This window comes from Ahaetulla prasina, chromosome 3 (assembly GCF_028640845.1).
Source record: "Ahaetulla prasina isolate Xishuangbanna chromosome 3, ASM2864084v1, whole genome shotgun sequence".
NCBI classification, from domain to species: Eukaryota; Metazoa; Chordata; class Lepidosauria; order Squamata; family Colubridae; genus Ahaetulla; species Ahaetulla prasina.
Window position 1 is genome coordinate 85,245,670 of NC_080541.1, and position 14,146 is coordinate 85,259,815.

Below are 14,146 nucleotides of genomic sequence, written 5' to 3' on the forward strand. Positions count from 1 at the left end.
GATATGTCGCTCTATCCCTTTTCTCCAATCTACAATTTTATACTGAGGACCTATCATTATCTTTGTTTAATTACCTTACAATTATGCAAGATAAAATCCCTGCTTTTGTGTAGAACTAAACTTACATACGCTATAATAAATAAATCTTTCAACGTATTTGTCATTTTCATGCATGTTAAGTGATTTGTTTAGTTTTGGCTTAGTGTATTGTGTAATCTCAGCCTATTGCAATAGAGTTAATAAATGATGGTTCAAAGTGTGTAAATTTAATCCATTTCAGTGATACGTGAGCTGAGTAAATCCAATGTTCTCTCACCACACTAGCTTATAATAAATTTGACAGCAACAATCAAATGCATTTATTTCAGTTCTGAATACATGAAAATCTGCATCAAAGTAAGAACTGTATAAGGTAAATATCATTTGTACATATCTGAATTGCACACAATAAAACTGCTTGATTAAATGATCCATACATTTGAGTTCCAAGATAGGAGTCATATTTCTCAACTGCATTCTTATTTATAACCACCAAAATGTGTTATGTGTATTCATTCTAGCACTGTTTACACTTGTTATTATAAGCTCAGCAGCGACATCCATGGCTAGCCATGATATCACAAAAACGACAAATCATAATGTCCCACAGCAAGTTGAATTGACTGTACAGTAACATGTATCATCAGATGGAAACGTATACAGAGCGTATGTTGTGAAACCTTGATTCTTGCTTAGTCACTTTTCCCCCGCATCCCAAATCCCCATACATCCCAAAGCAATTGTGCAGGATTTATCTATTAATCAGAGCACTGGAACCTTGTACTAAAATTATTTCCTTGAATTCATGAAAGATAATTCTATCCTGGAAAGGAAGAATTAAAATCAAATATGACTTGAAGGAAGTATACCCCAAATACAGAGAAAATCAAATGTGTGGCGACGAGAGTTCTTAGAAGAGTGGCTTATAAAAAAAACTGAGGAAGAATTAAGGCATTTAATCAACATAGGCAGAATGCACCCATTTACGGAGAACAACACCTACCAAAGAACAGGATACTCTTTGTAAACCGCTGGATAATGAAAAAGAGGAAGGGATGGTCAACTTTGAATTCTGGCACAAACATTGCACACCGCAACATCATGACTGCAGCAGTTGCAGCAGCTGCCTCAGTGCCTTCTTCGTTGACTTCTATGAATGATTTGTGAACGACTTCAGATATGACTAAATCATTGTTAGTTGACATTCCAGAGAAGTCTACTTTGCCCTCATCAAATGCATCCGTCATTCCCATGCTTCTCAGAACAGGCTTCAGGTCATATTTTTCTTCCAGTTTAAATTTGGGAAAGGAGAGTTCAACTTCTCTTAGGTCCATCATCTCTGGATTGATCCAGTCCATGAGTTTCTCATATGTAATTTCTCTCTCCAGCTAAAATAAGATGAAAAGCATTAAAGAAAAAAGGAATTTCTGGTTGTAGGACACTATGACTTATCCCGATAATTTCACTCTAGTAGAAGAAATATGATGCGGTGATAAAAATCTTATCCTGAAATCTTACAAGCTGTTGCAAATTCTTCTATTTCCTTCTAGAACTTTAGAGGAAAGTGACAAAAATAGGGTAGACCTTACTTAGAACCATATCCGTACCTGTTTTCTTAATAGCTTCTACTGACTTTTATCAAATATAGAGCATTGTTAGAGAGCAGTAAAAGGTATTTTGAAGCTTGCCAAGAAAAAGAAGCAAATGTCTGTATATCCTCCATTTTGGACATATAAAGGCCAATTACTTTGATTGTTAAAATTGAAATTATTGTCATCCTACATGAAATATAAAGATTCATTTGCCAGTGGAAATCAAAAGATAAATTAATTATGGATAACACACACACAATTTCATAACACCTGTAACACTATTTTATATATTACCTTTCAAGTGAAATAGGAGAAATTTCAACTTTCCTCCAACACTCATAAAGACTTTCATAAAGCTATCTCAGTGACCCGATGTGCTTAAGCTAGCATTCCATATTTTTTTCCAATCTAAATTTCCACTTCAGACTGCAAAAAAATTTCATCCGATGTCAGGCATTGCTTATTAGGCATTGCTAGGATCTTGGACAATTTTAATAGTTGAATATTTTGTATTGATTTTCTTAACTCTAAAACCTCTTAAGTTACAGCATAGCTACACTTCTCCAATTTTAAGTAAAACACAGCTAAGAACAAATACAAGATGTTTTATATCTTGTATCTTTATATTATACAAGAATATAAAATAATATAAGAATAAGAATATATAAAATAATTGCTGCTAAAATAGTAACTACAGGTAGTCTTACTTATGACCACAACAACTGGGATCGGAATTTCTGTTGTAAGTCATTGTGGTCGTAAGTCAATCTGGACCCAATTTTATAATTTTTATGATGGATGTTAACAGAATCACCACAGTAAAGAATCTGTGGTTGTTCCAAGTGCAAATGAAATGGGGTTTTTTTGCTGGAAATTTGGCATAAAAGGTCACAAATCATGATCATGTGATTGCAGGATACTGCAATCAGTTGTAAATGTGAGTTGTTTATCTAATCTGCAATCATGTGAACATGGGGGGGAATGATGTGACAGTCGTAAGTATGAGGACCAGGTTTTTTTCAGCAATGTCATGATTTTCAATGGTCACTAAATGAATGGTCATTAAGTCAAGGACAACCTATACAATTATCAGAGACAACATTACCTTGTCAATGTGCAGAACATGGTTTGGGGCTTATATCAAAAAGACAAGAATGGACACTAGTCTGATGCCTATGGAAAGGCTATGAGGTAGCTGAGAGAATATTTCTGAGAAAACTCTTTTCCAGATCCCATCCGTCTCATCCTTTGGAGATGGACTCCACAGGGCTTGGTTTATTTCAGACAATATAGTCCTCCTTTGTTTGTGCCAGGATACAATACTAGCATAATCCATCTCAAACAACTAGTTCTTAATGACTCTCTTGTACTGTTTTCAGGTGGACAAGGGCTTAAATTCTGTTTCATGAAAGAACTCACCTTTTCCAATCCAGTAGAGTTATCTTCAATCTTTTGAGGGAGCATAATGATCATGCTCAACTCATTATCAACATATGGAATCTCAAGAATTGAAGTCTGATAGTCCGATATGTAGGTCATGTTGTATTTCGCTTTCTTGAACATCATCTGTACAGTTTTTTTTTCATTCTACAAGTGAAGAATATGTATGTTAGAAGAAATATTTCAAATAAATAGGAAATACAAATAATTCTATCACTTATTCAGTCTTGTGTGTCCCTACCTCTCTTTAAACCTTTCATCTTTTGCTTCAACTTTTCAATCAAATTAGAATAGAATTCTTTACTGACCAAGTGTGAAATTTGGAATTTGTCTCTAATATATAACCTCACAGTGTACATATAAACAGCAAGTAATAGGTCACAGATCATAAATCATAGTTACAATAATCAATCAAATGTTACAAACAATTGATAAATCATAAGAAACCAATACCATGTTTCCTCAAAAATAAGAACCTGTCTTATATGTTTTTGAACCCCGAAATGAACGCTTGGCCTTATTTTCAGGGAGGTCTTATTATTTTGGGGCACATGGAGCAAGACAGGGATCCTCTTGCCGTCTTAACCTGATTTCCAGCTCTGTCTCCCTAATCACAACCAGAGGAAATGGCAAGGACCGGCTGCACATGGGTTTAAATATTTTCAGGGACAGCTTATTTTCAGGGGAGGAAAAGGTAGTAGGAAAAATGAGAAAAGATGAAACATGAAAAAAAGCTATCTTTATGTCCAGTTGTTTTGACATGTTCCATAGCGGTGTCCTGATGGGAGAAGTTGAAATAGAATATGTCCAGGATGTGAGGGGTCTGTAGATATTTTTTCAGCCCTCTTTCTGGTTCATTGCAGTATACAGATCCTCAATAGAAGCCAGGCTAGTTGCAATTCTTATTTCTGCAGTCCTATCTATCAGTTGAAGTCTGTACCTGTCCTGTTCGGTAGCTGTGCCAAACCAGACAGTTACTGAGGTATAAATGACTCAATAATTCCTCTGTAGAACTGTATCAGCAGATCCTTGGGCAATCTGAGCTTTTTTAGTTGACACAGGAAGAACCTTCTTTGTTGTGCCTTTTTAATGATGATTTTAATGTTAGGTGTCCGTGTCAAGTCTTGGAGATAATAGAACCTAGAAAAGGTAAGGTCTCTACTGCTGATACTGAGTTGCCTAATATTGCAAGAGGTGGTAGAATAGGAGAGCTTCTTCTAAAATCTACTATCATCTCTACAGTTTTAAGAGTATTCAGCTCCCGATTGTTCTGGCTGCACCATAGGGTTGCACTATCTCTTATCTATACTATACTTGTCTATACTGTTTATAGCAGCAGCTTGGCAGTCAGGCTGTGGGGGGGGGAGAGGGGAACTGGGGGGTATGCAGAATTTGCTCAAGTGGTAGGTTGGTAACCACGTGCGCAACACGACTTGCATGTGGTGGGCTGGTGGACAGGCATGAGTGTCCACTGGCCTGCCACTCATGCAAGGTGAGCTGCGCTGTGTTTTTAACCAGCAGTTTTCTCCAATGAACAGATGTTTACAATACTAAAACTAGCTTTCTTCATGAATAGCAGCAGAGAAAGTTTATTTATTTATTTATTTATTTATTAATTAAACTTTTATACCGCCCTTCTCCCGAAGGACTCAGGGCGGTGTACAGCCAAGATAAAAAGCAATAAGTATACAAAGTTAAAAATCAATTTAAAATACCTATTCAATAGTGGCCGAATTAAAACCGTCAAATTGACCAACCTAAAATACCCCATATAAAATTACAGAAGATTTAAAAATTTAAAATTTAAAATTTAGAAATTTAAAAAATCTAAAAAATCAGTCCAGTCCCGCTTGAATGAATAAATGAGTTTTTAATTCCCGCCGAAAGGTCCGAAGGTCAGATATTTGGCGCAAACCGGGGGGAAGGTCGTTCCAGAGAGTAGGTGCTCCAACAGAGAAGGCCCTTCCCCTGGGGGCCGCCAGCCGGCATTGCTTGGCGGACAGCACCCTGAGAAGACCCTCTCTGTGAGAGCGTACGGGTCGATGGGAGGCATAAGGTAACAGCAGGCGGTCCCGTAAGTACCCGGGCCCTAAGCCATGGAGCGCTTTAAAGGTGGTAACCAGAACCTTGTTATTGTGCCTATTCCTTCTCCATCAAATACTTCCAGGCGATAATACATAAAAGAACCCCACACTAAGCAAACATATTCACTAATCACTCCTTAGTTATAGTGGTTAATCATACAGACTTAGTGGGAGTGGTTCTACACTAAAAATCCCTGAGCAAAGTTTCAATGACTGAAAAGTCTGAATGTCTACATGATTCATCCATTTCCATGAAGACCAATAAAATGGAAGGAGTAAGCAATTTCTTTGCTACAGGAATGTTTCAAATTAATTCCACACTTGCTTCAGATATATACAAAATAACACACTTTAAAATATTCAAAATGTCTGTTAATACCTTATTAATCCAGAATGGCTGTTCTTCTGTGTGATTTTTGTTGAATTTATTTTCCCAGTTTCCCTTGAAATAGATAGCATTCACCAAAACCAGTCTTGTAAGCGAATTAATTATTCCAGGGACAAGCAGATCCTGAATTTTTCCTTTTTGAGAGTTTAAAAAAAACTTTTTAAATTGATAAATACTTTTATATGGATAATATTGCACAAAATATCTTAGGATGCCACTTGTAAGATTTATTGTTTCTAAAGGTCTGTCTGTCTGTCTATCTATCTATCTATCTATCTGCAATAACTTACTAAATTTAGTACTTAGTAAATCATGGACATGTTTGGAGGTAAGCCAAAATAAAGCCATTTTTATTTAATTATTAGATTTCTCTCTTGATTCTCCTTCGGGAGCTCAAGGAGTTCACCTAGAGAGCTCCTCTGACTGAGGATGAAATATAGCTTTTGCTTCCTCAGGGCCAGTCCAACCTACCCATCTACTTCCCTCCCTCCCTCCCTCCTCCCTCCCTTAACATTTATATAATTACCCATCTTATATCGTTATTTAGTAAGATTACCACACACACACACAAATTAAACAACAGACAAGTTAAATAACAGGAATCTGTTCAGATGTGTCCATCAATAAAACCAATAATCTATTCTTGGCTAGAATTTCGTCAAAGGTTTGATGGGCTTCTACGTAGCAAGTAAAGGGTTAACTGTGGTTTTGCCTGACTTGTCTGTCTCTCTCACATGCACACACAATATTGCATGTCTTACTTAATGCAGCTACTAATTAACTCTTATTATCATTCTCACCTGAGGTTTTTTCTTCCACCCAGGCGTTTATATGTTTTCTCGAATCTTCTGAAGCTTGTTTGAAGTTAAGTTTCTCCAGACCTGCATGGTAGAATTTCTCAGTGGATTCTATAAATGACTTAAGAAACAATGACATCTCAATAACAGAAACAGTAATAAAAACAAGAATTGATTTTGTCTCTTTTTTCTATGAACTTAACAATCTGAAAACATTATTTATTAGGCTGAATACACTTTACAAATAACCAGTGCTATTGGATAGCTAATACAGTTTGCTTATTCAAAACTGTATCTGGCAATTATTGGTCACACAGTTGCCTTTTCCTGAGAGTTCTATATTTAGGATGCTAAAATCTTACTGGGTATTCCTGTAACATTCCCAGTAAAAGCAGCTGGCCTTTTAATTCCCCCTTCAGATAACTCAATAGACCAAGTTATAGCTATAGGAGCATTAGATACTTTATAGAGCCAAGCTGCAATTGCAATGAGATAAGCAAACATTGGAACACACAGAACATTTTTGCTTATTTCCAGCCAATTCTTTAACATGTATGTAACTTACTGCAAGAAAATTGTATGATGTTTCTCCAAACAGCCGGTTGGCTAGACTGAGGATATAATTGGCACCAGGTTTGTTGATTTCAGAAATAAGTTTCTCAAATTTTTGGTGAACCTCTCTATCTTTGGATACAGAGAGCACCTATAAGAGATATATGGATGATCAAATTATGTTTAAAATCAATTCAATATGTAATGCAACAACAGCAAACCTTGGAAAAACTTACAAATGGTCTCCCATATAATTTGGAGCTAACTTTTGGCTTGCAGATGTATAGCTTTTTAAGTTAATAGCCGACCAGATCTAGGCTTCAAAGCTAATCAGGGTTGAGTCTACTTAGTATTTGGATAATGTTTGAACACCAAGCTTGTAGAGTACAAGAAGAAGAAAAAACTTTCCTTACAGGAAACCACTTCCCTGCAGTTGCTACGAAAACTCATTCAGTATAGGTGTCCATAAAGTCCCTAAAAGTAAAGCTTGACTTGACTTGACTGTACATATTTGGACTTCACAAGTTTGAAAGTCTAGTCATTGATCTCCTTTGGAAATCAATTTGATGGACAAGCAAGAGAGAGAGAAGATTTTCAGAAATGTCCCTTCCTTGGAAAAGAAGGTTTTTAAAGCACAAAGAGTATGCTGCCATGCATAAAGTATTTTTAAAAGGCAGAAGGAACACTCTTGTACCTAATTTTACTCTTTATATAAACTTTTGAGCAAATTGAATCATTGTATAAGGGCAGCCTTACCCCAAATTTATAATAGAAAGTATTTCTTAGGGTAATGGTAGGCAGCACTTTTGAAGGCAAATGCTTTTTGAATACTTCTAGGAAGACTGGTGTGAGGTGGACATTATCAAGGTCATGTCCCAGTGCCTGACATAAGCACTGGGGTTTGGATGGCCAGGAACAGGCTTAAGCTCAAGACTGAGTGATTACATGTTTCTGGTTCTCCTGGCACCAGAACTTTCCAACTTTAAGTCTGAATGGGGTGGAGCTCCTTTAGACAGAACCTGTGCATGATTTGGGATCTTCTTGGACTCAATAGTCATTGCAGGTGTCAGCAGTGGCTTGGGAGGGTGCTTTGTCTAGATTTGTCTGGTGCACAAACCACACCTTTTCCTAGACTGGGAATCCCTTCTCTCAGTCACTCACTCCATAAGTCGGCTGCTGTAAAGAGCACCTCTTAGAGCTACTCTTGAAGGCCACTTGGAAACTGAAGCTGGTCCAGAATGGAGCAATATAGGCAGGTATAGGCACACCTCTGCTGCCCCAGCTGTGCAAGTTACCCATAGCTGTCTGAATGATATTCAAGGTTGATTGCTACCTATAACATGGCATTTAGTTCCACAGCCACCTGTCTCCCATTGTTTCAATAGGATACGACAGAGTTTCTCCAGGTCCCATCTTTAGTGCCATGTTTTGCCTTCTTCATCATACTTGTGCTCTGGAGCCATTTCCCCTTTGAGGTTCAAGTTCCCCTGACTATGCCATCCATAGCCCAAGCTTGCCATCCAAGCTTCAATGGGCTTTGAAGAACTGTTTTTCCCTGCAGGTACAGAGCTAAGAAGCATGTATCTTAGGTGGATTCTGTTAATGTGTTGCATAGGCCTGTGTCATTTTTTTCTTTTTTCTTTTTATTGTATTTTGCATTTTTAAAAATTCATAATGAATAATGACTCTGGGCAGTCTATAAATTTGAGAAATAAATGAATGCTATGGGTATCCTGGATTGAAGCATAAACATGTGCCCGAACCAAGATTCTTTGTCCATCTCCCAACTCCCCAACTTCAGAGTTCCTATTTTTTTTTTTAAATGTCAATTTTAGGTCTTATACTGGAGGTAGGATGTTTTTCCTACCACAGCATGTCAGTAAATTGTCCTTCTGATTTTTGATTATTGTGGTGAAGAATATCCACAAAAATGGATTTTCAAATCCTGGAACTTCAAGTTAAGGACTTTTGTCCCAAATAATACTATTTACATAGTTAACATCTGTGGCTTTTAAAAAGTTAGGCCTAGAGCGGCTGAATCCCTATTGTACTTCCTATCCATTCTATTTGCATTCTAAGCAAACAGCAGCTGCTCCCCTCCTCATGCAAATAAGAATCCCACATGTGGATAAGAATTGCATTGGGAGCAGAGCTAAAGAGTCCGGATAACAATGGTACCCCTTCCGCATGCTGCATTTTTCAAAAGCTAATCAGACAGTTGGCAACTGCACAAACAGCCTCTTCTTAGGAATTTTTAAGTTGATAGGTTCATTTGGAACTTTCTCGAGCAGGTCATAGTCACCTAAAGTTGCACGACTGCAAAATAGGCTGCATTTAAATTTAATAAATAAATTAGTTGTTGTCATAATTGGCTATCAAGGATAGGGACCCCCTCTTAGCCAACCCCCCCTTTTTTTTTAATAAAATGTATCTTGATATACCTTTAGCATCTGAGCTTCTGTGTTACCTTTGGCACCCAACAAGACCATAAGCAGTGCAGAAGATATACTCAAAGGGGAAAAAAACAAGTTCTTGGTAGGATCATTTGCACTAAGCTTCTTGAAGAGGTTGAGGGCAAAGGTGGTGTTTGCTGAAGAAAGATTGTCCATGTTTTCAAGCCTAGAGAACATATACAATAAACCACAGATTATCTCCTAGATAATGACTGAAACACCCCACCCAAGGAACTAATTTTTTTTTGTTCTACTTGAGCAATCATTCTACTTGCTTTAAGGAATACGATCTAACAGATCTAACAGCCTCTGGTGGCTCAGACTGGTAAGACAGTCTGTTATTAACAGCAGCTGCTTGCAATTACTGCAGGTTCAAGTCCCACCAGGCCCAAGGTTGACTCAGCCTTCCATCCTTTATAAGGTAGGTAAAATGAGGACCCAGATTGTTGGGGGCAATAAGTTGACTTTGTATATAATATACAAATGGATGAAGACTATTGCTTGACATAGTGTAAGCCGCCCTGAGTCTTCGGAGAAGGGCGGGATATAAATGCAAATTAAAAAAAAAAAAAAAAAAAAAAAACTTAGTGGGCCAAATATAAGGACACTATAAACCCCACTTCAAGGTTCATATATAACCCCAAAGATAACAACAGGGTATGTGGAGAAAAAAAGTAGAATGTTTTTTCTGCAGTGTAGTCAAGAAATTTTAGAAAAAAAATCAAAAGTTAGCTTCCATATTAAGGAACAAAGCAACAATCATAAACCGGCCATGCCAGTATATGTAAGATAAAGAGTAGGAAAGTAGCAAGTTTATTAAATTCCATTAAGTTTTTCATTCTGCCAGATATTGGGGGGTGGGGGTGGCAACTCCTCTGCTCAATGCAACAATACAGCTTCACAAACAGCAGTCATATCAGGACATAGGGAATTGAGAATCCCAACTGGGCAGCCCTAACTTCTCTCCTCTTCCTATCCAACAAGAAACCCATCATGGGACGATTTATATACCATGCAACAAGGAACTCCAAACGCACAGCCGCACACTACACCTACAAAGTGCAAAAGCTGGCTTAGGCTCCACAACTGACTGAAACGCACCTCTCTTTAGTGAGGTGTTTCCAAGGTGCCAAGGGCGACTCTATCACCTGCCTACGTTAAGCATTCATACAACAATGTGTCAATCAAGGGAGCCCCAGCAAACTGTCAATCAAGCTCCCCACCAAGGGAGCCCCAGCAAACTGTCCATATCGGGCGCTTTATGTCAATCTCACCCTGTGGCACCTGCTGGAGAGAGAGAGAGAGAGAGACGTACAACGGTCGTACCTGAGTTACAAAGGTAGTATTCTGGGTTGGTAGGGCAGTTACTGGAGACGTCTGGCTGGGGAGAAACGCCGGCGGACCTGCAAGATATCCTGGAAGAAGCAAAATGATTTAACGTTGAGATTCTTCCCAGCCTGGGTTGACTCAACAGCCTAATTGCACTCCGCCCCTTCTAAGTGTGTGTGTGTGTGTGTGAAAGAGAGAGAGAGAGAGAAATAGGGAAGGAGGAAGGGCAGGAAAGGAACCCAGGCGCGGAAAAGCAGATGTTCCACGTCTAGCCCTTTAAACTTCCTGGGAGAGGCCTTTATTTAAAGTCACAACCTCCCTTTGCAGCTACGAACCACTGATCCACGCCTCGTTTCAATTAAAGGCTGCAAAGCAACCCGGCAGCCGAGCTGCGAACGCCTTTTGGACTTTCCCTGCAGTTCTGAATTCCAAACGGCGGGTGAAAGCTGCTGCTTCTTCTTCTTCTTCTTTATTTTTGGCCTAGAGGAAAGTTTTTTTTTATTTAAACTAACTTTCCTGGAAAGAGGCCTAAAAGAGCTCTCTCTCTGTCTCTCTCTCTCTCGGATTTGCAATCTGCAGGCCGGAGCAAAATTGCTTCAGCCACTTGGTACAAGCTTCCTCCCTTCCGCCTACCTCTCTGCAATATCCTCCCAGGCGGAGGAGGGGGGACGAAGTGCGAATGTGCTGCTTAAGCCGGCGGTTGAGGAAGAGCGGTCGGGTTTCGCCATCCCTTTAAAAAGGGAACCTCCAGGGCGTGGGCTTCCAGCCCCGGGCGATAGCTTGCCTAACCGTTTGCACTGAGCAGGTGCGGGAATGGCTGGCAGGGAAAGTGTTCCACGATTCCTTGGAAATGTGTCCTTGTCACGGTTGGCAAAGAAATGCGGAGAGATTCGCAGAAGTGTTCAAGGCGCTCTGGCTTGTAGGTGGTGTGCTCTTTTTATTAATCACACTGTCCAGACATTAGCAATAAAACGGGTCTCCCACCTTGGGAACTTTAACTCTGGTGGACTTCAACTCCCAGAATTCCCCAGCCAGCAAAGCTGAATTCTGGGAGTTGAAGTCCTCCAGGCTTAAAGTTGCCAAGGTTGGAGATCCCTGCAATAAAGGCTTCCTGGCAGGTTTTGATTAAACTAGGCGTGTAAGGGGCGTGCATAAGAGCACCAACGTGCCTATCGTTCCTGTCCTAATGTTCCCTTTGATTGTATCCAATTTCATATAGTTATTACATACTTATGATTATATATATGCTTATATATCGTATAGTTATGTAGGAATTTAGCACCCACCCCCCTCCTAGAAGAATGAAATATTTTAGAAAATATTTAAAAAGGCAGAATATTATATTTCCCTGGATGAGAAATGGAGAAACATGTTTTAAAGAAAAAGCAGCTTCCTGACTCCCCCCCACCTTTGTCAATGGGCCATTAAAGCCTCAACCAAGCTCATTCATTTCCCCCCACCTTTGTCAACCATCATTTGCAACACAATAGCAACTGAAACTCACCACATGGCACCTGGGAAGATTACATCAGCCAGCAAGGCGAGCTAAGACCCCCACCCCCTGGGAGTCTGACAGCCAATCAGGGTACTCTTCCTGTGCCCCAGAAAGTTCAAAGCTCAGAAAAAGCATAAAGCCAGGAGCACACAGGATCTCAGTTTTTTTCTGTTCAGGATCTCAAGCCATGTGATCCTGGCCACCATTAAACCATCTTTCCAAGCAGCCTCCATGTTTCCAGTGTCTTTGTCCCCACTTGGAACTGAACCCAGATGGATATTTCTTCCAACAATTATTTCATACTTATGCTTAAATACACTGTTGTGACAAATAAATAAATACATAGATAGATAGATAGATAGATAGATAGATAGATAGATAGATAGATAGATAGATAGATAGGCCAGGGGTCTGCAAACCAGCAAAGCTGGCTGAGGAACTCTGGGAGTTGAAGTCCACAAGTCTTAAAGGAGCCAAGTTTGCAGACTCCTGAACTAGGCGAACAAACCAGTCAGTCCTAGAGGAGATCAACCCTGACTGCTCCTTAGAAGGTCAGATCCTGAAGATGAAACTCAAAATACTTTGGCCACCTAATGAGAAGGAAGGACTCACTGGAGAAGAGCCTAATGCTGGGAAAGATTGAGGGCAAAAGAAGAAATGGATGACAGAGAATGAGGTGGCTGGATGGAGTCACTGAAACAATAGGCGTGAGCTTAAATGGACTCCAGAGGATGGTAGAGGACAGGAATGCCTGGAGGAATGTTGTCCATGGGGTCGCAATGGGTCGGACAGGACTTCGCAGCTAACAATTACAAAACTAAACGGGATGAATCCTATGACCAACTGCAAGGATAGACTGAAATGAGAGAGAAGTGTCCTGGGAGAAGGTATTTGTATACTATGCCAAGGATGGATGAGTCTTTCCAGCCAGATCTTAAGACTCTTAATGGGTTATTTTATGATTTTTATTCCATCTTTATTATTTGTTTTATCAGTAATTCAAGACTGCAAACGTACCTTATTCTTCTTCGTCAACTTCAATTCCAATTTTCCCCACACAGGCGTGTAGGGATTCAGAACATGGGTCTAAAATGCAACTAGAATCTAAACTGAGGACACAATCAGAGGGATTGTGGCGAATCAGACAGTGGAAAAAACATAAATAACGGTTTTCTCCCAAGTCATCCATTTAAAGTTAATATATTTTCCTAAACAACAACAACAACAAAGAATCCCAAGCTAGTTGTGGAAAACAAAGTACCGGTAAGTGCTATTTGTTAAGTTCGGGAAGTAACGAGGCTGGAGACCAGGGTAGTGACAACAGCTCTTTAATATAGGGTGAACCCAGCAGCGTGACTGGGGAAAAACCTCTCCTTATATACAGTTCAACTGGCGGCTTCAACCAATCAGCAACGTGCTTGTTTCCCGCCCAAATATTTAAAGGTACAAGACATCAATACATAACACTCCTCCCCTCCCAGAAAACACTTTACCTCTATTTACATATTATTTACATGTTATTTTTCGACGTAGTCACGCAAATAACCTGGGCGTCTCCTGATTCGTTCAGACCTGCGCGGTTCAGTCTTTGGGAGTGGGTTGAGCTGGTCGGAGGGGCTGTTTGCTCCTCCTAGCTCTTTCTCTAGGCCAACCGGCCCTGGATTACTTGCAGACTCTTTTTCTAGGCCATCCGGCCTTGGATTACTTGCAGAGTTTTCCCTGCTGTTTCCATCGGGAACCTGATGGCGTCGCTGGACCTCCGGGAACTCAGCTAAGTCTTGCGCCTCCCCCGGGTTTTGGTCAGCTGTGGGTTCAAATAATGAGTGGTCATGATCTGTCTCATTTAGCTCGGGTTGTTCGGCTATTCGTTTCCTTATCTGATCTATGTGGCGCCTCCATACGCGGTTGTCTATTAACTCAACTAAGTATGATTTTGGACCGGTTGCTTTTATAATTTGCCCTGCTAGCCAACTTGGG

The 14,146-nt window shown here is 39.7% G+C and overlaps 1 protein-coding gene across 3 annotated transcripts; it reads right to left on the minus strand.

The window, feature by feature from the left end:
- Positions 1–344: 344 nt before the first annotated feature.
- LOC131194022 (serpin B6-like) lies at positions 345–11,453 on the minus strand. 3 transcript variants are annotated; one of them, XM_058174561.1, is made up of 8 exons: positions 11,308–11,453; positions 10,672–10,760; positions 9,334–9,511; positions 6,906–7,043; positions 6,344–6,461; positions 5,535–5,677; positions 3,051–3,218; positions 345–1,427 (listed from the first exon to the last, which is right to left on the minus strand). In XM_058174561.1, the coding sequence occupies exons 3-8, from the start codon at positions 9,499–9,501 to the stop codon at positions 1,023–1,025; spliced, it is 1,140 nt and encodes a 379-aa protein (XP_058030544.1). In that variant the 5' UTR covers positions 9,502–9,511; positions 10,672–10,760; positions 11,308–11,453; the 3' UTR covers positions 345–1,022. The 3 variants fall into 3 exon arrangements, with proteins under 3 accessions (XP_058030544.1, XP_058030546.1, XP_058030543.1); XM_058174563.1 differs by lacking the exon at positions 11,308–11,453 and adding an exon at positions 11,010–11,272; XM_058174560.1 differs by lacking the exon at positions 11,308–11,453 and having other exon boundaries at positions 10,672–10,987.
- Between the last annotated feature and the right edge of the window lie 2,693 nt (positions 11,454–14,146).

What these genes read in the sequence shown, in the direction of transcription:
- LOC131194022 (XM_058174561.1), bottom strand. Translation starts at nt 9,501, where the DNA reads ATGGACAATCTTTCTTCAGCAAACACCACCTTTGCCCTCAACCTCTTC. An exon ending in CATCATACAATTTTCTTGCA is followed by an intron (nt 6,462 to 6,905) that starts GTAAGTTACATA and finishes TTGTTTCTTAAG; the next exon opens with TCATTTATAGAATCCACTGA. An exon ending in AGCCATTCTGGATTAATAAG is followed by an intron (nt 3,219 to 5,534) that starts GTATTAACAGAC and finishes CTTCACTTGTAG; the next exon opens with AATGAAAAAAAAACTGTACA.